The sequence below is a fragment of the Chiloscyllium punctatum genome, chromosome 37, assembly GCF_047496795.1.
Source record: "Chiloscyllium punctatum isolate Juve2018m chromosome 37, sChiPun1.3, whole genome shotgun sequence".
Taxonomy (NCBI): Eukaryota; Metazoa; Chordata; class Chondrichthyes; order Orectolobiformes; family Hemiscylliidae; genus Chiloscyllium; species Chiloscyllium punctatum.
The window spans coordinates 11505661-11530172 of record NC_092775.1 but is presented as its reverse complement, the minus strand read 5'-3'; the positions used below and the strand labels follow the sequence as shown (position 1 = coordinate 11530172).

At 41.6% G+C, this 24512-nt stretch overlaps 1 protein-coding gene across 1 annotated transcript; it reads left to right on the top strand.

Moving 5' to 3' along the window:
* Nucleotides 1-1038: 1038 nt before the first annotated feature.
* tcf15 (transcription factor 15) lies at nucleotides 1039-10139 on the top strand. Its single transcript, XM_072556264.1, has 2 exons — nucleotides 1039-1539; nucleotides 9600-10139. The coding sequence occupies exons 1-2, from the start codon at nucleotides 1078-1080 to the stop codon at nucleotides 9672-9674; spliced, it is 537 nt and encodes a 178-aa protein (XP_072412365.1). The 5' UTR covers nucleotides 1039-1077; the 3' UTR covers nucleotides 9675-10139.
* The last annotated feature ends 14373 nt before the right edge of the window (nucleotides 10140-24512 follow it).

Genomic DNA, 24512 nt, shown 5'->3' with positions numbered 1-24512 from the left:
TTAATGAAAGGGTTTCTCAGGGTCCTGGTTTCCATTTTTGTTTGTGGTAGAGGTTTAAAGTGGAATAATTTGTCCTTTAATGTGCATGTTGCATTCAAAAAGAATTGGTCCAAGCACACACACACACACACACATCAGAATTAAAATCATCAATGATCATTAACTATCACTGAGGTCGGAAATAGAAAATCATTTTGTTTTACCTGCGTTTTGTTTCCTTCTCGGGAACTCTACTTACATCTTAAAACCTCAATATCCTATGAGGGGGACCAGCAGAGCCAGGGAGGACTGAGGAATCTGTTTTCGATAATGTCGGGAGGCTAAAGAGAGAGAAAAAAAAACACACTAGGTAACTCTGGAACGGAAACCCAGCTGCAATATTTAACAGACGCGGGGAGCTGGGGGAATATGCACTTGTAATTAAACCTTGCGGGCTTGGAATGAGAAAGGGCTGGGAAGGAAAGGCCTGCATTCTGTGCAAGAAACCCCAGCAACTGGAAAAAGGAGAGCGCGAGCGATCAGTGAAAGGGCAATTTCTGCTTACTCCCGAGCACAAACATTTAAAAAAAACTCAGGTGTTTAACTTTCAAATGAAATAGTCCCTTCCTCCCTTTGGAAAGAGTCGTGAATTACTTCTAATGTACTTTTTTTGAATAATGAAAAATCATTGCTTTTGACAGATAATTGATAAAGCCATTGATTGCTCCCACAGGAGGGTCGGGATAAACTCCGCTGGCAATTGGATTCTGCAGGACTTGCGTGTCTCTTCAAGCCCCTCCTCTGGGATATAAAGGGATTTTGGACTTTTATCACAACAGATTTGAATGACAGAAGACCAGGGGGGTTGTGTTCCTGCAGCCGGTGGATCAGGAGGGAGTTACTTTTGTTTTTATTTTCTTTTTGAAGAGTCTGCTCTTGATTGAGGTCTACAAAGAGCTTCCCATTGAGAAGCCGCGGGGCCATTGAGAGTCAGGAGGGGAGAGTGTTGGGGGCAGTACGGAGAGAGGGTGGAGGGGGTGGGGAGGGGGAGGGGTGGATGTGTGTGGGTTGTGTTGGAGGGGGGGTTTGGTGGAATCCATGGCCTTCACCATGCTGAGACCGGTCCGGCATTTTTACCCGGACATTAGCCTTCACTCCGACGATGATGCGAATGAGAGCGAAGGTTCCGATCAGTCCTTGGACTGTTGCGGCGGTTCGGGCAAACGGAGGAGGCTGGCCTGTACCAAGAGTACCATGGTGGTGAAGCACCGACAAGCGGCTAACGCCAGGGAGAGGGACAGGACTCACAGCGTGAACACAGCTTTCAGCGCCCTCAGGACCCTCATCCCCACCGAACCCGCCGATAGGAAACTCTCCAAAATCGAGACCCTCCGCCTGGCCTCCAGCTACATCTCCCACCTGGGGAACATCCTGCTGGTGGGAGAGGAGTCTGTGGATGGTCAGCCGTGCCTGACCACCGTCTACAGCAGCCAGAATGAGTATGAGGGCTCGCAGCCCAGGTCCATCTGCACCTTCTGTCTGAGCAACCAGAGGAAAGGGGTAGGTAACATTTCTCTGGGGGTGGCGAGGGCAGGCAGCTCACGAGATAGAGCTCGTCCGGAATGTCACTTTGACATTGGGACAACTGCACAGCCCGGACTGAAACACTACAAGGAGGCCATTTGGCCCATCGTGCTTGTGTTGTGTTTTTTTTTCTTTTTGAAATTAGATCAGATTGGATTCCCTACAGTATGGAAACAGGCTCTTCGGCCCAACAAGTCCACACCGACCCTCCGAAGAGTTACCCACCCAGACTCATTCCGCTACATTTACCCCTGACTAATGTACCCAACACTATGGGCAATTTAGCATGGCCAATTCACCTGACCTGCACTTCTTTTGGATTGTGATAGGAAAGCGGAGCACCCGGAGGAAACCCACGCAGACACAGGGAGAATGTACAAACTCCACAGTGGTCCAATTAATCCCACCCTACTCTTTCCTGAAAAGCTGGTCTGGACTTAATGGGCCAAACGGCCTGTTTCATCTGCAGGGAATCTCATCTTTAATGTAACCTAAGCCCTGCATCCCTCTCCCTCCCTTCCCGTCAAAATGTTCACCAAGTTTTAAAACAAATTTTCAGAGACTCTTTGAAAGTTACTTTGAACACAGTTCCACCGCTCGATCAATCAACATGTTCCAAATCGACTCGTTCCATTGAAAACGACATGGATTTGGATTCAGTTACGAGTCAGCACTTGGATCAATGTTGATGTTACCTTTTAAGCTGAGCTCCCACTTCAGATAGGTTGTGAGTTCTTGATATGTCTCTGGTTGCTATATCAGAGTTCACCTAGAAAGATAATACTTTAAAAGACAGACGCAAAATGAAACATTTGTATCTGTTCTTTGTGCTTATTTGCTAAAGTATTTCCCATAGTGAGCTTACCTTCAACGTCAGGGGTGAGGATCTGAGTTAATTACAGAGTTGTTGTAGGAATTTCATTGCTTTAAATGGAGGCCCTTAACAACAGCTTGCATTTATGTAGCACCTTTCACGTAGATACGCATCTTGATTTATTTCACAGAGGTTTAACTATGTTTTTGGTCAAAAAAGGTTTATTCTAACATAAGGAAAAAAATAAGGACTGTAGACGCTGGAGCTCAGAGTCGAGAGAGTGGTGCTGGAAAAGCACAACAAGTCAGGCGGCATCAGAGGAGCAGGAGAATCGACGTTTCGGGCAGAAGCCCATCATCAGGAATGAGGCTTGTGGAGCAAGGGGGCTGAGAGATAACCCCCCTCCCGCCCACAAGTCTCATTCTTGATCAAGGGCTTATGCCCGAAACGTCGATTCTCCTGCTCTTCAGATGCTGCCTGACCTGCTGTGCTTTTCCAGCACCACACTATTGGACTCTTATTCCAACATCAGATCTATTGTGTTAATTGTTGCATTTCCCAGTCCAACACCATGACTTTAAAATTCCCTTAACTGTGTTCATCCATTGAGCCCCCTCTTGCCATTTACTACATTTATGTAACGTTCTCCACCCTTAACTCCAAAAACGCAATGTTCGCTCATTTTTAGTTTCCCCGATCCCTTTCACTTTCGCATTGATGTTGTAGCCTCAGCTTCGGACCCTAAACAACATTGTCTCTCATTTTGTTATCCTCTTTAAGAACCCCACACCCCACTGATAACACTCTGATGATCTAATTTACATCAGCGCCAATTTTTAAATTTATAACTGAAGCATCTTGTGATATCTTCCTATTTTAAATATATGACAAATAAATTAAAAGGACTGAATTTATACAGCGCATTTCATAACCAAAATGTACCTCAAATTGCTGTATAACTAATGAAATATTTCTGAAGCCTGGTCACTGCAGTGATGTACATGGTGCAACAATGGGGTTGTGCACAGTCTACTGAAATATGATAATAAGAGATAATTTGTTTCAGAGTTGTGTTGATTGAAGCATAGATACTGACTAATGGATAACTGTCCTCTTCAAAATAGCATCACGGGATCTTATACATCCCCCTTGGGCAGGGCCTTCATTTAATGCCTCATCCAAAAATTGGTACCTCCAAAATGATGGCCCAGCCTTAGTGTTAGATTAGATTAGATTAGATTCCCTACAGTGTGGAAACAGGCCCTTTGGCCTGATCAGTCTACATCGACCCTCTGAAGAGTAACCCACCCAGACCCATTTCCCTCTGACTAATGCTTCTAGTACTACGGGCAATTTAACATGGCCAGGTTGTCACGCAGCCTCAATTTTTGGGCCCAAGGCTCGGAGCGGGGCTTGCAACTTAGAAATGAGACTGCGATCAGCTGTGGGACAATTGATATGTAGGTTATTGCTAACCTGCTGCTGAAATGCAGGGTTGAGTATTAATATTTAATATTAATTTTGGAGTAAATTATTTTATTTTGTTTTACTCTTGCTTTGAAATTACTTCCACATGTTTTGTTGAATGACCTCCAAATGTGTTATCTAAAATTTTGGGGAATAAGTGGCTGACTCTTGATTAAATGTTCAGAATCTTCAATTGGACTTGACCATTTAAATGCTGAGCCTATAGTAACATTTTGTAGTAAGATCATTGGCTGAATCTGAGTTTTAAAACCACAGCCTGTTGTTTTAGACCACTTCAGAATACATATTCCAAAACTCACAGAAATATTTCATGCAACTATTTGTCAAGTAACCCTTTCCAAAATAGGAAGTCAAATGTGGTGGCTTTTGCAGCTGATAGAAATCATATGCAGTGCAGGCCATCAAGCTCAAATTGACTTCAAAAATAACAATCTCCCGTTTTATAACTTTAAACACTTTTACCATCATTTACAATAGATTTCAGCAAGAGATTTGTTGGTATCACCAATAATTAAATGTAAGTAGTAATTTATTTTCAACAACAATCAATTACCAGTAATGGTGACTGTTACAAGTGAGTAATATTTACTTTCATTTATACAACTGCTTCTCCTTAATATGTTGTAAGTGACTGTTCAAAGGCTCAGAAATAGAGATGGATTTGTTCTTAAATCCTCAAACTGTTTTTAAATTCATTAAATGAATTGATTTTGAAATTAATGTGTCCTTGAATGCCTTACCAGGCTAATCTATCACTTTTTTCACAACATAAAGAAATATAAATTACAAATTCTACAGATTTATATAAAAGTGAAACAATGTAACTTATGCCAAAAGAGTTGACTTTTCTGATTTTTGTACTCTAGTGTTTATTCTTTTAATAAAAACTAAACTTTGTTTCTTGCAATTCTCCAGCAAATCATCTCATGAAATTGTTTTAGTGAAGTATAGAGGCAGAGAAAATGTTAATTCATCACAGCATACTAATGACAACTTTAAAATATATATTTATCTTTGAGGATTTTGTTAATGGCATTTTAGGCCCCAGAGACATTGCTGTACAGACACAATACTGTTTGTGGGTCAATCCCTAATTGTAGACATAATAGACCAATGTCGTCCACCTGTTCAACAGGAAAACCACTACATAAACACCAGAAATAGTTCCATTCAGTACAAATATAACATGTCAAGGAAAATGTGTTTGTGTGGAGGACATTTGCGAGCAACTTTGGGGAGAGATACAGAACAGATCATGATGTTGTACCTTTATTTAGAAGCAATGTAATCAGACATAATCATTGTTACAGTGGTTTTTGACTCAACACTGTAGGAAAGTATTTGTAACATTGTGTAAAATAATAATTAGTTTAGAAATGAGAGAAAATCAATTTCAAGCATATTTATTTTGTTACACTGAAATTCACGAAACGTGATCCCATCTAACCAATACTCATATTTAACTCAGAATACATTTCGCAAAGTTACAATTATCGTATCACTAATTTTCAATCTGAATCACACTGGAACTATGCCCAACAAAATTGACAGGTTTTCCAGTCCATTTTGAGATAATTTTCAGAGTGTCATGTGTTAATAATATCATCATCCAATGGTAAGCTGCCTGTGAGACATGCTTCAAAAATTTATCCAGGGTCAATAAAACTGCTTAGCCAACCAATCCTAGTTTAGAGTCAAGAGTGTGGAGCTGGAAAATCACAGCAGGTCAGGCAGCCTCTGAACAGCCGGAGAATCCTCATTTCGGGCTTAAGCCCTTCAGCAGGAAAGTCCTAGTTTTGAGCTTGTTTGGTATGTAAATAGCAGTCTGAATATTTTTAGAGATTTAATGTTCTTGAAGACCATTAAAAGTTCATTAAAACATTGAAGCTAAGTGCATAAATGATGAATGTGGCACTGTGGGATATCAATCACAATGTTTTAGAAAGCTGTTCATGAAAAAGAATAGGGCCAAGGTGATAAAGTCATGATGTAGAGGTGCTGATGTTGGACTGGGGTGGACAAAGTTAAAAATCACACAACACCAGGTTATAGTCCAATATGTTTATTTGAAAGTACTGTACAAGCTTTCAGAGCACTTCTTATTTATAAGGTAGCTAGTAAAGCAGCTCATTGTGCATTTACATTCACGTTTACTAGAAGAGAATGAAGAACAAAACGTCCACACCAAGTGGAAACTTGACACACCCCAAAGGAAAATAGGAATATTTGAAGACAAATTCATCTCAAATGCCTGCACCCCTATCCTCTCTTTTTATTCACTGGGTGAGAACGTATAGGATGAGATAAAGTCAGATTTCCTGCTTCCATGTGGATTATGGATATCAATAAACTGGAGAGAAAATAGCAACTACAGTATATCAAATAAAAACAACAAAAGTAGTTGTAAAGTGTGGTGACAATGGAATGAACTTGAGCTCAGTTTTTGTCTCTTCCTCGACAATGAGTGGAGCAATTAGCAAAGGCGTCCACTAGTCACTTCCATATAAGGTTATTCATGAACAATCATATCAAAATCACCAAATCAATAGGATTGATTAGACCCAGAAGATGTTCACATTTGGAAATAGAACAAATAAATTCGTAATCAAAAATTTAAAATGTTTAAATTAAAATTGCAGAGTAAGAGTAAAATACAAATTAAATGTTTATTTCAAAGAAGTTTCATCTCTCTGTGTTGAACAAGTACTGATAAAGTCAGTGATAAATAGATACCTAACAGTGATTAATAACATTCTATAATATATTTGAATATTGTGATTTACAGACATTTATAATGTCTATACACCTGTAAATGTCCACAAATCTACCATAGCCAGTGAAATTGTCAGAAACTGACAGTATAGGCATATGATTCTGCATGACTGTGGTTGTGAGATAGGGTCATCATCTGTTGGAGATATGAATATTTTGATAAATCTGATTGGTTCTACAGTCTAACCAGCAATCCTTCATTATCAGACATGTCATGAAGAATGCTGTATCATTTTTAATGTATACAGAAGTGAAATATTTCAGATGCTGTGAATCTGAAATAACATTAAAATGTTGAACATGCTCAGCAGATGAATCATTGACACGAACAATGTTTTTCAGAATTTAGAGTGTGGGTCTTTTTAATCAACCTGTTCAGTTATTATTTAGAACAAGTGGCATTTGAACAAGACTATTTACAAGAATGATTCCAGTGATGAGGAATTTCAGTTAGGGGGATAGACTGAAGAAGTTGGGGCACTTCTTTTTGGAGAGAAGAAAGCTGAGAGGAGATCTGATTGAAGTTTCCAAAATTATGAGTGGGCCTGGAAACATAGTGTTGCCTGGAAATGTGATTGAGGCTGGTTCAATTGAGGCATTCAAAAGAGCATTGGATGTTTTGGATAGAAATAATGTGCAAGGGTATAGGGGGAGAAAACAGGAAACCAGCACTTCTGGTTGCTTTTTTAACAAGCCAGTTCAGGGATGATGGGCCAACTGGCCTACTGCACCATAACAATTCTGTAATTCTAAACCTGGGCATTCTGCCCCTTACAGGGAAATACCAAAACTGTACCACAGGATCCTTGGAACTTCAAACAGATATTTCACACCTCCTTAATGTTGCAAAGCTGGTCAAATGCTGTGTTCAAGTCCCAGATGATTACTTGTTTCCACCCCACCCCCAAAATAAATTATTGAACACGTGAAAGCTTTTATTTTAACTTGCAGACTCTATATAATCAATGGCAGGAAAAATTGTTAACCATAAATTTGAGATATCAAACTTGATGGGTTTTTCCAGCATTTGCAAACCCAGCAAAATTGTACTTCATGTTCATGGCGCCACCTGAACTATTAAATTCAATTACACACATGTAGCTCTTTCCCATAGTTTTTACACATGTGCTGTTTGTTTTAATACCAGTGGAAGAACATTTTTCATGTTGCCTATCTACATAGGGAAGGCTCCCCAAGAGGATCATCACTTTAAAGCTTATTTGATTTTAAAAACTAATTTATTTTTGTAATTCACAACATTATAAATGTGCCCATGGAAACAGACTTTTTTTAAAAAAAACATTGTTCTGTCCTGCTCTGGGTTATATCATTGACTTTCATTTTAAACCAATCTATATTAAAAAAAACTCCCCTCCTTTGAAGAGTAAACTCTGGATGGGCAGAGTGGCCAGTTTGTCAGTATGCAATGTTATTGTAACAGCTAAGCCCTGTCAGAGTCATAGAGATCTGCAACACAGAAAAAAAACCTCCATTTGGCCCATCACTTACGTGTTGGTCAAAAAAACAACCACTAACCATTCCAATCCCATTTTGTAGCACTTGGCTCATTGCCTTGTATGCCTTGGTATCAGAAGTGCACATTGAAATGTTATGAGGGTTACTGCCTCTTCCATCCTCACTTAAGGGTCCAGCTCCCCACCGCATAATGGGTGAAAACATTTTTCCTTAAATTCCTTCTAAACCTCCTGTGTCTCAATGTACCAACATTTAACCTGGTTTGTGAGTGGGCCAACACTTAACCCACTTGGATATTTTTATTTTGTGAATTAAATTCAAATTACCTCATTTCTCTTGGGAAAATATTTAAAATCACAAGAATGCATTTTCTAGGTTCCAATGTTTTCCATAGATTTCACTTTTCCTCTGTCCCTGAAAAAACTGCCTTCAGAAATGGGTCTCTCCTAGTTACAAGGGTAACAAAACGGAACTGGGGATGCTAGAAATCTCGAACAAAAACAGAAAGTGCTGGAGAAACTCAGCCGGTCTGGCAGCATCTGTGCAGAGAGAGAGAGAGCTGAGTTAACGTTTGGAGTTCAGTCATCTCCAGAAACTGAACTCAAAACGCCAACCCTGTCTCTGCACCGATGCAGCCAGGGCTGCTGAGTTTCTGCAACACTTTCTGTTCTTTTGTTCTAAACATGCCAACACACACTGGCAACGTTATGTGTGCCTGTGAATCATTGAGGTGGCGATGGGGAGTGGGTTTGGGGTTAGGGAGACATGGGGAGGGAGGGAACCTTTCAGGAAGCCGAGTGTGTGCTTCCTTTAGCTGACCCCCGTGTAGAACAAACAATGATGTGGAGTGTATCACGTTACACATTGGTTACAGTTCTACTGTTACTGACGGCCTATCATTAATATGATACCTGATCACCTCTGGAGTGGACTTCGTTCTGACTTTAAATAGAGTCAGGACTCACCCTTAAGTGGAAACATAAATATACTTCTTTTTAAGTCAAAATAATCTGAAAAATAATGTAATTTTCAAATTAAGCTTTTTATATTGAAAATAATTAAAATCACACAATAGTCCAACAGGTTTATTTGGAAGCACTGTTGGACTTGGACTATAACCTGGTGTTATGTGATTTTTAATTTTGTCTACCCCAGTCCAACACCAGTTCCTCCACATCATGGCAATATCGAAAATATTGTGGAAGTTTTATAAAATTACGAGGTTTGGGATGAGTTATCTAATGCATATATTATCCATTTATCATTCCATATATGTTAACGAAAAATTCGTGAAACTGACCAAACCGTTTGAGATACATTTTATACCGCGACTTAAAAGGGATATAGATTTGTTAAAGCGACATTATGAAATGAACCCTGAAATAATTCATTCAACTTTCGAACGCGTGAGCTACTCGGTGCTGGAGATATTTCGCTCGTTCGTTCGTGTTCACTGAGAGTGCTCGGTTTTGTTTCTGTCTTGCAGGTTAAGGAGAAGGACGGGAAGAGCGGGTATTCGAAGCTCAGGGCACCGGGCACCTTGCGGATGCAGCGCCAATGAGAGAGACAGCGGCTGAGAGAGTGAGGGAGATTTTCACCCAGTCTGCGGACCAGGCTGCAATCTGAAGGGGAGGTGACAAACAGGGACTTGGCAGCAACCACAAGACACGACGGTAAACCTTCTGCTCGGTGCATGGACACAGCCTGGGACACCCTGTGCTCCCCACAAACCCCCGCCCCGACCTTCGTTCGCACTTCGAAAAACCTCGAACCACAAACTTTTAGTTTTTTTGGAATTAAACGCTCCAATCTTGCTACACTCCACAGACTATACAGAGTGAGAAGCTAGTGTTCAAGGCGTTACAGAGAGAGAGAGAGAGAGAGACAGAGTGTGACACTTTATGCTGAAGTCTATCTCCATTTGGGGAGATCTGGCCTTTTCTAAGTTGTTATGTTGTTATATCTGCTGTAATTTTTTTTAAAAAAACTAACCAAAATGTGAAAAATAAAGGAGAAATAAGTTCTGTATCGGGCTATGCTGTGCACGTACTTTAAGAATAGCTTTAATAAATAACTGTTACGGAAGCATGAAGAAAGAGTTTGAAAAGATAGATATTGCATTTACATAGCGCCTGACACTACTCAGGAACGTCTCAAAGCAAGCCATCTGCCCATTGTCGTCACTGTTGCCGTTATGAAAACGTGGCGGCCGATTTGAGTACAGCAAGATCCGCAAATGGAGAAACTCAGCAGGTCTGGCAATTTCTGTAGCGAGAGAAAAACAGAGTTAACTTCTGAAAGAAGGGTCACTGGATTCCAAACGTTAATTCTGTTTCTTTCTCCACAGATGCTGCCAGACCTGCTGAGTTTCTCCAGCAATTTTGTTTTTGTGTCAGATTTCCAGCATCCCCAGTTCAGTGTTTAATATTATGCTGGGGTCCTCTGTTTTCTTCCTGATTTGCTTGCGGGCTAAATAATGATGTAGGGACTGGGCTGGGGAAACTCCCCTGCCCTTCTTCCCAAGAGAATTGCTGGATTGTTTTCACATGCACCTGAGCAGCAGATGGGAACTCTGACATCTAGTCCAAAAAGGACACCTTCGACAGTGTTTATTGCGTCCATGCATATGGTATACACTTAGAGTCATAGTCATACACACAGAAATAGACCCTTTGGTCCAACTAGTCCATGCTGACCATAATCCCAAAAAAAACTAGTCCAACTTGCCCATATCCCTCCAAACGTCCCATTCATGTACTTATCCAATGTCTTTCAAATGCTGTAACTATACCCACATCCATTACTTCCTTTGGAAGGTCATTACACTCACAGACTAGTCTCTGTATAAGACAAAAGCCTCTCACGTCTTTTTAAAGTCTTTCTCCTCTCACCTTAAAAATATATCCCCTAGTCTTGAAATCCCCCAGCCTAGGGTAAAGACACCTGCCATTCACCTTATCTATACCTGCTCATTATTTTGTAAAGGCCACCTCTCAACCTCCTATGCCCCACTTCAACCTATAACTTTCTGATTTGCCCTGAGTCACAGCTGATGTGGCACTAGTCCATAGGTAAAGCATTTAACATGACTATCATCAGGGTTAAAGGACAGGAAGATTGGGGGGAGGCTGGTGGTGATGTGGGGTGGGCAGGGTAATGTTGACAGATTGTTGCGATTGGGTTCACTGGTCTGCTAGCTTTCTGTTACCTCTGCACAACTCAACCCAGTCACCTGCATGAACCTTTTGGGCATGAGCTCAGGATATGACTGGGCTTGTGGTGACATATTCTCCTGGTTGAAGGTCCTAATGATGTTGGCTAAAGGGTTTGCACCTCTTTGTACCTCAGCATGAGGGAATACTTCAGGAAAGGGGCGGAGGAGATTGAAGCAGGAGAGATTCAAAGCAGGGCATATGAATAAGGTTAGCTTCAACGTCTGATGTGCAACTAAATCTCATTATGTAGGTCAGACGGCCTGCTTACTGCTAGCAACTGTACAGGGGAGGCGATGGCCAAGTAATATTATAGTGAGCGTATTAATCCTGTGGATCTGGGACTGTTGTCTGAATCCTGCCACTGCAGATGATGGAATTTGAATTCAGTTAAAAAAGAACAGAAATTAAAGGTCTAATATCATCAACTGTTGCAAAAGCCCATTGGACTCACAAATGCCCTTTAGGGGAGGAAGCTACTGATCTGGCCTACACGTGACCCCAGATCCACAGCAATGTGGTTGAATCTTAATTACCCTCTGGGCAATAAATATTGGCCTAGCCAGTGACACCCACATCCTGTAAATGTTACACTTCCATCCCATAATTTTAACAATTGTCAGCTCTGTACGGGGCTATGTAATAAATCCATTCAGTAATGCTGTATAATTGAGACCATCCAAAACCCTACTGTCTGTGCCTTAACTGAAACCAAGTCACCTTTCCCTATCTCTGAGGATTACTATCCCACATTGGCTCCTCACCAAGCAACATGATGATTTTAAAGTTCTCAAACTTATTTTTAATCCCCTCCCTTGCCTTGCACTTCCCTATCTCTGTAATATCCTTCAACTTCACATTCTTCCAAGGTACCTGCACTCTTTAAATTCTCAGCTCCCCATTTTAATTCCTCCTAAATTGGTGGCAGTGCCTTCAGTTTCTGAGTCCACAAATTCTGGAATTTTCTTGTTTGCTTCTCTGCCTCTCTACTTCACATTTCTCCTTTAACATGTGCCTTAAACCTTGGTTCCATAGCTACCATTTTGGTCATCTCCAGCGTGGACATTACCACATACAGCTTGTTGTCTTGGTTTGCTTTATAACGATTCTGTGGAGCACCTTGAAGTTTTTGCTATGTCAAAGAAGTTGCGGTTATTGTTTACTGTGGTCTGTGCAGATCTACAGATAGAATAAAACAAACAACTGCAAATGCCAAAGATCTGAAACAAAACCCAAAATTGCTGCAAAAACTTGGCAGGACTGGCAGCATTTGCGGGCAGAAAGCAGAGGTAACATTTTGAGTTTCAAAAGAACTAAAACTTTAAAGTTAACTTTGCTTTCGCTGCACAGCTGCTGCCAGGCCTGTTGAGTTTCTCTAGCAATTTCTGTTTCTAAAAAAAATACAGACTTGGCTCTTGTAGTTATTCAGGGCGGAGTATTTGGGCTAGCATCTGAAGTGAGGGGAATATTGCAGCATGACATAACTCCATCCCATAAAGGAGATAATGGAACTCTTTTAAAATCATTCTGTTTCCACTCACTGTCCCTGCTACCAGGCCGCTAGTGACTCAGGAGAGACGTATGTGAGCAGCTGTTCTGGATTAGTTACTGAAGGAAAGACAGAGGGGAGGTGGTTGTGGGGGGGGGGTGAAGGGTGGAGTTACAATTTGCCTGAATCGACCTTATCTCACTGACATAAACTCTTCCCATCCTGCAGGATATGGACATAATCGTAAGCTCTTGGCGATGATGGTTAATAAATGGTTGTTCCAATGGGCCATGGAATCAACTATGCTTCCCGCCTTCCCCATTGCGGGACAATTCCATTCCCAAGTTTGGGCTGCGTCGAGTCTGGGTCATTGGCCAAATTTTGTACATTCATTTCAAAAACACGCTGCCTTCGGTTGTAAGAGTCAAGAGAGGGGGAAGCATTGCTAGAGGCGCAAGTCCAAATTTAAAGCGGTTTCAGCATTGCCAATGCCCTGAACAATGTGTTCTGACTAAAACACATATCAGGAGATTCTTTTTTGGTTAAGGAAAAGGAAATGAGATCAGCAACTTCTCCTTAAAAGATAAAATTCAGTATGAATTTCCAAACTGATTGGCCCTGTAATATGTGTCCTCTTTATTGTCAGTGATGGGTTCTGCAGGGGATTTTGTTATTGGCTTTGTGCGTTTAAATTCACGTGGATAATGCAGTGTTAGGTTACAAAATGCACTTGGCTGATACAGAGCATATTTTGGCCTGAGCACTGGTCTCCAGGCTCTATTCCTGCACATTAATGCTTTCCGCTGTGAGTTACACTATCTGGCTTGTTTCATGTAAACACACTGTCGGTCTTTGCAGAGGAATTTAATTCAAATCAATCAGAGGCTGGAATTGAACTCCTGCCAGACAAGCAGAAGTAAGGTGTAAACCTTATGAGGATGGTTTACCAGGAGTCACACACAGTTCCTCCCCTCCCAGTTCCCAAAGAATCTGGGTTGATTGTAGCCATGTGAGGAAGATATGTGGAGACACTGCTTTGTTTGAAAGCTAAATTCCTCATGCACTCATCTTCTGCCCTCAGCAAGCTGGTATTGGCAGCAGGAAGGGGGAGTTGCTGTTGGAGAAATAAGGAGCGTCTCATCATAAAAACTGCTCAGCTTTCACTTCCAATATTACTCAGTGGTTCAAACTCACACTTCTGTATATTAAAAGTTTGAATTCCAACCCTGACACTTGAGACAAGGCTGCACTCCCAGTTTGGTATTGAGGGAATGCTGCACTATCAGAGGTGCCATCTTTCAGACGTGGTGTTAAGTCAAGGTTCTCATAGGTTAAAAAAATTGCCACTTTCTGAAGTTTAAGGGCGGGAGAAATCTCCTAGCCAAAATGTATTCTTTGACCCAAATCAATCCAACTAATGGGGTGGGGTGGGGAAGGGTAAGGGCCTTTTTGTATCCAAATGGCTGATGCATTCTACACATTATAACAACATCAAAAAGTACCTAATTGGTCATAAAACATTTTGGCATGCCAAATAGGTGCTATATAAATGCAAGCCACTCTTTCTGTAAAATTATACTTGGATCTGTGGACAAAATAGTGTGGACAATGGAGACAATGTCACAGGAGGAAACTAACAGATTAATGTATGAGTGCATTGTCCAATATTAGACAACCAAAGAGAAATCCAGGTTTGATGAATGGACTAGCCGACTGTTGATTTAGCTGATCTTAACCATGGACAGCAAATTCCAACTGCAGACTTCAGTGCCCTGGGTCAGGGAGGACAAAGATCAGCCAGGGTCACCCATTCCTGATTACCACCCAGTGACCCTTGCTGCAAAGTGCATGCGGGCGGGTGACAGGTGAGGTCTGGATCACACTGGCCCTGATGCCCTCCCACATCGGAATAGCCTTCCGATATTTACCGACTGACCTTTACACAGCCAGGATGCCCACTTGGGAATGGTGCAGCAAGGTTGCTGGCTCGCAAGGAAATACAGGCAGCACGACCTAATGGGAGAGCAGAGGGGAAAATTGCAGGTGGGAGGGGGGAAAACAAAAAGCCCTTTCCATCCACTACTGGGATCTTGGGTATGCAAAGTGAATGTCTGGTCTGAGAGTATACTCTCTCAAATGGTGATTACGGTTCTAACTGAAAGACATTTTAGACAGCTTCAAATCAATCTCCAGCAGAGCATATCCACGGGAATTTATATATATATTATCTGACAGAAAATTTATTGTCTGACTCTTAGGTGGCCTCATCACATATTTAACCCATGGCATACTATTCTTGGAGTGGTAGATACTGACAATAGCTGCTGCAATCAGGTGAAAAAACCCTTATTAATGAACAGTGTGTATCATCCTGAGAAGCAGAAATATCATGTTCCACTCCAAAAAATGTCCCACTATAATTTCAGCACAATGGTATAAATATTCTTTCATGTGCGAAATATAGTTCAAAGTAATGCAGTAAATGCACTCACTTGTTGGGTTAAAGCAAGCTTTTCCTAGTTAAACATTTGCACTTAGATCAGGCGATTTGTGTGTTGGGACTGGATTTTATTTCCCTCTCTCTCTCTCTCCCGGTAGATTGTTTTTTTTTGGAGCACATGCTTGTTAAGTAAGGGTCTGGTAAGAATTAGGCATGGTAAAAAGCATGAAACACATCCTGAACTGGGAGATTGTGCAGCTGTGTGAGAGGCTGAGGGTGTAAATCTGCAGCCACAGTTCAGGGAGATGCAGGCAATCCCGCCCTTAGAAAAAAAAACACTGGAAAGAATCATTCAGACAGAATTCATTGTCCTAAGACCAAGTTAGAGCCATACTCTAAGTTAACTGTGCAACTTTGAAATAACAATACAACTGTGCAGCCTTTTTGACATGGAAAAACATGTCATCACTAAACAAATAAACATTGTTTCATGGCCAACTGGTCTCCTACGCATTAAACCATTGTAGTGTTCCAGACATAAAGCTCTGCTCTGACTTATTGGTGTGCTTTTACCCCATTCACAGCAGTCCTGACTGTGAAGGCGCTAAACTGAAGCTTAAAATATGACATCACATATTTTACATATCCCACTTTTTCAGTTGAGGGGTTTCGGGGAAGCCATTTGTCAGATGTACTTTCTCCCTCCTACGTTTCACAAGCTTCCCCACCTGTGACCCATTCCTGAATAGGTTTGCACAAATAAAAAAAGCTTTCTGTCCTTTGTTAACGTGATTGGCAGACCAACCTCTGGAAAGTGAATGAGGTTTCACTTCATTTTCCACCTTTCGACATGGCTTAGTTGATCACAGTCTCACCCAGAAGGTCATAGGTTCACACCTCACCTAAGAGATGTTAATCCATGCTGACATTCCCAGTGTGGTGCTAAGGTGGTGCTGCAGTGTTGGAGGTCTTGCTTTGGCTGGGTGTTAAAACATGACCATTTAGATATAGATGTAGTGGGTAATCTCCCCCAAACACACAACAAACTAGGACATCAGAGTTTCTCTAACTCTGGCCTCTTGGATATTCCCGATTTTAATCACTCCATCTTTGATAGTTGTGCCTTCAGCTGCCTCAGCCTTTGATCTCAAATTCCTTTTCTAAATCTAAAAACATACCTGAAAATGTGGTGGAGGCAGCTTCAATTGAGGCATTCAAGAGGATTTAACTAGAAATGTGCAGGGAAACGGGGAAGATGCTGCAAATTGAAACAATGTAATAAAGTTGGCATTGAAATGATAGGCCAAATGGCCTCCTTCTGCACCAGGACAAAGCTGTGATTTCTCCTTTAAGACACTCCTTAAAGCCTACATATTTGATCAAACTATTTGTCATAGAGTCATAGAGATGTACAGCACGGGAACAAACCCTTCGGTCCATGCCGACCAGATATTCCAACCAAATCAAGTCCCATTTGCCAGCACTTGGCCCATATCCCTCTAATCACTTCCTATACATATATCCATCCAGATGCCCTTTAAATGTTGTAATTGTACCAGCCTCTACTACTTCCTCTGGCAGCTCATTCCACACACGCACCACCTTCTGTGTAAAAAAGTTGCCACTTAGGTCTTCCTTCTATTTTGCCCTTCTCACCCTAAACCTATGCCCTCTAGTTCAGGACTCCCCCACTCTAGGGAAAAGACCTTGTCTATTTATCTTATCCATGTCCCTCATGATTTTATAAACCTCTATGAGGTCACCCCTCAGCCTTCAAAACTCCAGGGAAAACAGCCCCAGCCTATTCAGCCTCTCCCAGTAGCTCAAATCCTCCAACCCTGGCAACATCTTTTGTAAAACTTTTCTGAACCCTTTCAAGTTTCACAACATCCTTCCTAAAGCAGGGAGAGCGGAATTATATGCAATTTTCTAAAAGTGGCCGAACCAACGTCCTGTATAGCCGCAACATGACCTCCCAACTCTTATATTCAATGCTCTGACCAATAAAGGAAACTCCTTCTTCACTATCCTATCTACCTGCGACTCTACTTTCAAGGAATAATCAAGCTGCACTCCAAGGTCTCTTTGTTCAGCAACACTCCCTAGGATCTTACCATTAAGTGTATAAATCCTGCTAAGATTTGCTTTCTGCCATCTGGCCTAATATTACATTATGTACTGTAATACCCCTCTAGTTTGCCTTGACACATTTTATTATGTTAAAGGCCTTTTAAAAATACAAGTTACTATCTGAGAGGATGTAGAGGCCCACTTATCATCCTAAACTGTCACTCCTGACAGCATCACACTCCTTCAGTGCTGACCCAGGTCAGAATATAAACTCCGATCTCTGGAGTGGGGCAAAAATTGAGACCACTCACTTCTGATTTAGAGCTGAGAGCTCTAACCACTAAACTAAAGACAACACTGACAGTAGGCTATTCCATCAGAGCAGAGTGGAACGTATCCAGAATTACCAGACAGAGCTGATCTGATCAGAGAGTTGCTGCAATAATTTGATTGAGGCATTTAAATCATGAAAAGATGGGACAGAATAGATAGAAATAGATTGTTGCTAATGGTTGAAGGGTCTGGAATGAAGAGAAGTGTATACTAGGGGTGGCACGGTGGCTCAGTGGTTAGCACTACTGCCTCACGACATCAGAGTCCCAGGTTTGATTCCAGCCTTGGGCAACTGGCTGTATGGAGTTTGCACATTCTCCCCGTGTCTGCATGGGTTTGCTCCAGTTTCCTCCCTTGGTGAATTGGCCATGCTAAATTGCCCATGGTTTTAGGTGCATTAGTCAGAGGGAAATGGGTCTGGGTGGGTTACTCTTTGGAGGGTCGGTTTGGGCTGAGGGCCTGTTTTCACACTGTAGGGAATCTAATCTAATTATTTGAAATAATATGGCACATTTAACATGGTAAGATGTCCCATGACACTTCACAAAAAGTGAATGCCAGGACAAAGGAGACATTGGAAAGGGCAAGATTTTAAGGAGGAAGTAGAGTTGACGAGGCTGGGAGATTCAGGAAGTATTCCCAGAGCTGATGGCAAGACCAGTAGTGGTGTGTTAAAGAGAGGGTGAGATGCACAAGGAATCAGAATTGGAGTTTTGTGTTTTTAGAGCTGGATACATTTTAAGAAAGAATGGGCAAAACCATGAAGGGATTTAGACATCAATGAGAATTCCATGTCGTAGTGACTGAATCATTAGGAAGATGGTGGATGAGTGGGTTGTACTATGGGATATGAGCAGCAGAACCTCAGAAATGAACATACCAACTAGGAACTGGAGTTGGCCATTCAGCCTTTCAAGCTTGTTCTACTATTACATTGGATCATGGTTGAGCACATTCTGGCCTCAACTCTGCTTTCTTGCCTACCCAAATACCCTTTGACTCCCTCATTTGGTAAGAATCTATCCAACTCTGCCTTAAAATTATACAATGACCACTCTACCACTCTCTAGGGAACAGAATTCCATTGACTCACATCTTTCTGAGAGAAAAGATTTCTACTCCTCTCTGTTTTAAAACCCCTTATTTTTAAACCGTGTCCTCTCATTCCAGTCTCTCCCACAGAGGGATATATCCCTTCAACTGCACCCTATTAAGTTCCCTCAGGATCTTATATGTTTCATATGAGATCACCTCTCATTTTTCTAAACCCCAAAAAGTCCAACCTGCCCTTCTAAGACAACTCCTTAATCCTAGGTGTCAGTTGAGTGAACTTTTTCTATCTGCGGCTAATATAATTATGTCCTTTCTTAAATATGGAGACCAAACTGTACACAATATTACAGATGTGGTCTCATCAATGCCCAGTACAATTGTAGCAAAACATCCCTAATATTATATTCCATTCCCTTTGCATTAAACAATTCTATTTTCCTTTTGATTACTTGCTTTACCTACAAATTAACATGTGATTCACAAAACATTCTCAGAACCTCTGAAATCACTGCCCATTTAAACATTGTGCTGACTTTGAGCACATGAGGCTTTTTGAGATCATGAGCACACAATTTATCTAGGCTGTTCACACTTCAACATTGTGGGCTGGGACTGATGTCAGATGGTCCAATTTGAAGAATAGGAAACTGACCTAGGTGAATGCTCCCATTGGCCAGCCCCAGCAGACTTCGACACAATTACATGTGCCTTATAACATAGCTAAGTTGTTTGCGTAACTCTGATCAATAGTATCACCTCAATGTAATTCATCACATTAGGTGTGCATCAATATGTTTTTGAGTGATGTGTGAAGGTGCTATATAAATGAAAGATCTGGCTTTCACTCTGTTCCTGATAACCTGGAGCATGCTATAAAATTGAACCTTGATCTCCCTGTACATTTAAAGAGTTACCATTCAAAAATTACAACTGTCAGTGCCGTCAAAATGTTACTCAGCTACATTCGTGAAAACTCTTTGTCATCGTCAGTGCAAAATCAAACAGTTCCAGTGAGTCACATTACCACCATCCTGCACGTATACTGTTATCTCCTATTACTACCTTGTGTCTGTGTCATACATGAACACTACTCATCAGGGGCCGCATAGAATTTTTCATTCAGTAACTTTGTGAAATCTTGCTCTCAGTGAGTGTCTGGCACCAGATCAGAGCTACTGACCTTCCTATAAACACTTTGCTTCAGTCTTTGGTTCTATGTTTGTACCTGTGTTATTGTGTCCCTAGCTCCCTGGTAGTCATTTTAATTGAACTTGATGGGCAAAGACATCAGCTTCCCAATATTCCTCTCTGATTTCTTTAATTTGTCATGGATGTGGGCATTATTGCTAAGACTGTAACTGTTTTGCCCAGCCCTAACTGCCAGTGAACTGAGTGTCTTGTTCAGCCACTTCAGAGGGCAATTAAGAATTGACCACATGACTGTGGGTCTGGAACCACATCTAGGCCAGATTGGGCAAGAGTGGCAAATTTCCTTTCCCAGTGAGAATTAGTAAAATAGATGGGTTTTTATGACAATCGTGGTTGCCATCACTGACATTAGCTTTTAACTCCAGATTTCTTAATTGATTTCTAATTCCACTAGTTGCCTTGGTGAGATTTGAACCCTTGGTTCCGAGAGCATCATTCTGGCTCTCTGTTTTAATGACAGAAAGATTAAGTGCCATGATAAACCAATGTGTCTCTGCTGATCTTGACTGTTGCCACCAATACAATCCATGGGTTAGACTAGATTTGCCCTGTCTTTAACTGGATCTCTTCACCGAATTTCCCCAATTCTGAGGAGGTAAGTTTGGAGTTTGGATACTCAAGTCTGGGAAACTTGTGAAAAAAGTCCTGGGATGTGTCCCTGTCTCCTTATACTTTTCCAGAGGCAGTGGCATGATCACTAGTCACACAGTCAACCAGGTGGATCTCATAGAATATGAGTTCCCGTCTGGGGCTGTTTATCTGGTCGAATTATGGTGGCCTGGCTGACAGATAAGAACAGGAGTGTCAGACATTGTGTTCACTCTAAGAGCTGGCTCTGGGGGAGCTGAATCAGTGCCAAGGACTCACCACATGTAAATAGAGTGACTTGGCAATGGGATACCAGTCTCTGAGGAGTAATTTCAGCAGTGTTAAGATTTCTGCACTAGAAATTGAGCACCCTAGGCCAAAGTTCGGGGTACATGAGTTCAAATCCTGCCATGGCAGATGATGAAATTTGAATCCAATGAAAATCTGGAAAAGGGAGCTGGCTGGTCATGCGGGTGACTGTGTAATCACTGGAAATTGTCATTAAAAAGCCATATGATTCATTAATGTCCTGTAGGGAAGGAAATCTGCTATCCTTACCTGGTCTGGCCTCGGTGGAACTCCAGACTTACAACAATGTGGCTGACTCTGTACTGCCCTCTGGGTAACTAGGAATAGGCAACAAATGCTGGCCTAGCCAGCGACACCCACATCCCATGAATGAATAAAACAATAGCAGCTTTAGAAGTACAGCAGAAAGCCAATGAAGGACATAACTAAGCCAATCAATTGTCAACTTAACAAGAGATTTGACGTTTTCCCAATGACACACATAGTTCTCCTGTTGGTGGGTAGCTTGCAAGAATCAAGGGCAAAGCGCCATGAATTGTGTTCACTTTCAAGCACCAAACAGACAAGTCTCAGGCCATCCACACACTGAAGCTTCCAGTCCTCCACTAAGTTGTCTTTGGTCATGATGAGCTGCCTTCATGAACTACAGCAGTCCTAGTCCATAGAATAATAGAAATCTGACAGTGCAGAAAGGGGCCCTTTGGCCTATTGAGTCTTCACTGACCCTCCAAAGAGCATTGCACCCAAACCCAGATCCCTAACCTACCCTTGTGACCTTGCATTTACCATGGCTAACCTACCTAGCCTGCACACTACAGGGCAATTTAGCATGGCCAATCTACGTAACATGCAGATAGAGCGAAAATGCTGTTAGGGAAGGAGTTCCAGGATTTTGACTGAGACTGAAGGAACAACAATATATAGTCCAAAGCCAGCATGATGTATGGCTTGGAGGGGAACGTGCAGATTTTTGCTGTTCCCATCTACTTTTGCCCTTGTCCTTCCAGATGCTAACGATTGCAAGTTTAGAAGATTTAGTAAATTTCTGCAGTATTTTTTGCAGATGGTTCACATTGATGCTCCTGAGCATCAGTGGTAGAGGGAGTGAATCTTTGTGAATGTGATGCCAATCAAGCGGGCTGCTTGGTCCTGGATGGTGTCAACCTTCTTGAGCGTTGTTGGAGCTGCACCCATGTGATGGTGGGGAGTATTCTATCACACTCCTGATTTGTGGCTTCTGGATGGTGGACAGGTTTGAGAAGTCAGGTGGTGAGTTATTTGCTGCAGGATTCCAATTTTTTGACCTGCTCTTGTAGCCATAGTGTATAGCTGGTCCAATTCAGCATTCAATAACAACTCCCCAGGATGTTGATAGTGGGAGATTCATTGATGCATAACACCATTGAATCATTGCCAAAGGGTGATGGCTAGATTCTCTCTTGTCATTGCCTGGTACTTGTGTGGTTTGAATCTTACTTGCCACTTGTTAGCCCAAACCTGTATATTTTCCAGCTTTTGCTGCATTGTGCCATGGATCACTTCAGTATCTGAGGAGTCATGAATGATACAGAATATTCTGCAATCATCAGCAAACATCACCACTTCCAAGCTCTAATGGAGGGAAGGTCATTGATGAAGCAGCTGAAGATGGTCGGACCGAAACCATTACCCTGAGGAATTCCTACAGAGATGAGCTACAGCTGAGATAATGCACCTCCAAAAACAACAACCATTTTCCTGTGTGCCAAGCATGTCTTCTTCCAGCAGTGAGCTTTTCCCCTGAATCTCATTGACTCCAGGTTTGCCAGAGCTTCTTGATGGTACACTCAATCAAATAGAGCCTTGATGTCTAGGGGAGTCACTCTCATCTCTGGAATTCAGCTTTTTTTTTTGTCAATTTCTAAGGCTGTCATGAGGTCAGGAGCTGTGATGCCCAGGTAAAATTCAAACTGAGCAGCAATGAGCAAGTTATTTTATTCCTGATGAAGGGCTTATGCCCGAAATGTTGATTCTTCTGCTGGCTGATCTGTTGCGCTTTTCCAGCACCAACCTTTCATCTCTTATCCTGCAGACTAGTCAGATTGATATTGCTGAACATGAATTTTGGCGGTAGCTCCCATCGTCTATATTGTGCCTTCATCTTGTGCTGTTGTCTCTTGCTCTATGGAGTTCCGTGTCATGCAGCCTTCACTTTGGCCATTCTGAATGGTTCTTTCACGTCCCTTTACTTCCTGCTGTCTCTAAACGAATGGCTAATGTGGAAGCTGTTGTAAAATTCAGCCAGAAAGCTTGAGCGGGTTCATAATCTGATCATTTTCCATCTGATGGAACTCATGCGGTTGATTCTTGGGATGATTGGCTTCTTTAATGGGGAAATGTTCAGCTGGTTGGTTCTTTACTCAATGGACCTTAGAAGAATGGGAGGTGATCATATGGAAACATATCAGATTCTGATGGGGTCTAACAGCTGAAATGATGTCACCACTTGTGGGAGAGACTAGGACAGGGGAACATACTTTCAAATTAAGGCATCTCCCATTTGAGATGGATATGAGGAAACATTCCTTCTCTCAGAGGATCAGTAATGTTTGGAATTTTCCTCCACAGACAGCAGTGGAAGTTAGATCATTGAATATATTAAAGGCTGAGTTTGTCAGATTTTTGATGAACAAGGCTGTCAAGGTTTAGAAGGATAGGCAGGAAAATGAAGTCAAAACCAAGCAGATCAGTGGTGATTGACTAACAGAGCAGACTCCAAGGACCGAATGGTCTAATCCTGCTAATATTTCTGAGGTTTTCATGTAAATAGTGTTAAGGTTAATTTACTCACTCTTGTGGCAAAATTCAGCCTAACCTGCACCTGTGTTTGTCTTTCAATTGGGCTCCTTTGTCCAATTTAATGTTAATTGTGTTTCTTTCTGGGACTAACTTGCTCTTGCTCTGCTTTTGCTGCTCTATTTAGCTGACTGTCTTTATCTCTGTAATGTCATGACATTATTCTCTCAGTGTAGAACTAGTTGTCCACTGGGAGCACATATCAAGAATTCATGCCTGCACTCCTCATGATGCCTGTCCTTTAAATGGAATAACGTCATGGGAAGCCAGCGCTTAAATTCCTGGTGTGTGGTCCCTATGGGCAAGCTCTACGAACAGGACAGTTTCATAAACATTATAACTCCCCATCTACCATTCTTTTCACATTATTTCTGTCTCTACCTCAAACACTGTTTTCTCTCTCTGTTTCGGGCTCTTTCTATCACCATCAGAGGAATCTAGCAATGGATCTGAAAAGTACTCTCTTGGAAAATTCTCTTGGAAATATTGCACCTCACATTATCTCCATGCTCCTTCATTAAATCTTCCTCGAGCTGCATTCCAGCTATTCTTGAGAATTTTCTGACATGATGATCCTTCAGTGCCTCCTTTCAGACTATTCCATCTTGCATTTGAAATTTTAAACTGATGACTTCCCAGTTATATAAATTTAAACCTTATTCAAAAGAGTTGCTATGCTCTCCCCAGGGTCCTGGCCAATATTTAGATGGAAAAGCTCAAAGGGTTGAATGGCAGACTTCTGTTCCTCCTTTTGTTTTGATATTCCATACCTTTACACCCTCTGCATAAAGCAAATGTTTCCAATCTGTCCTTTCATCTATCTTCTTATCTGAAGAATAAGTCTTTATTCATTCTCCTGCT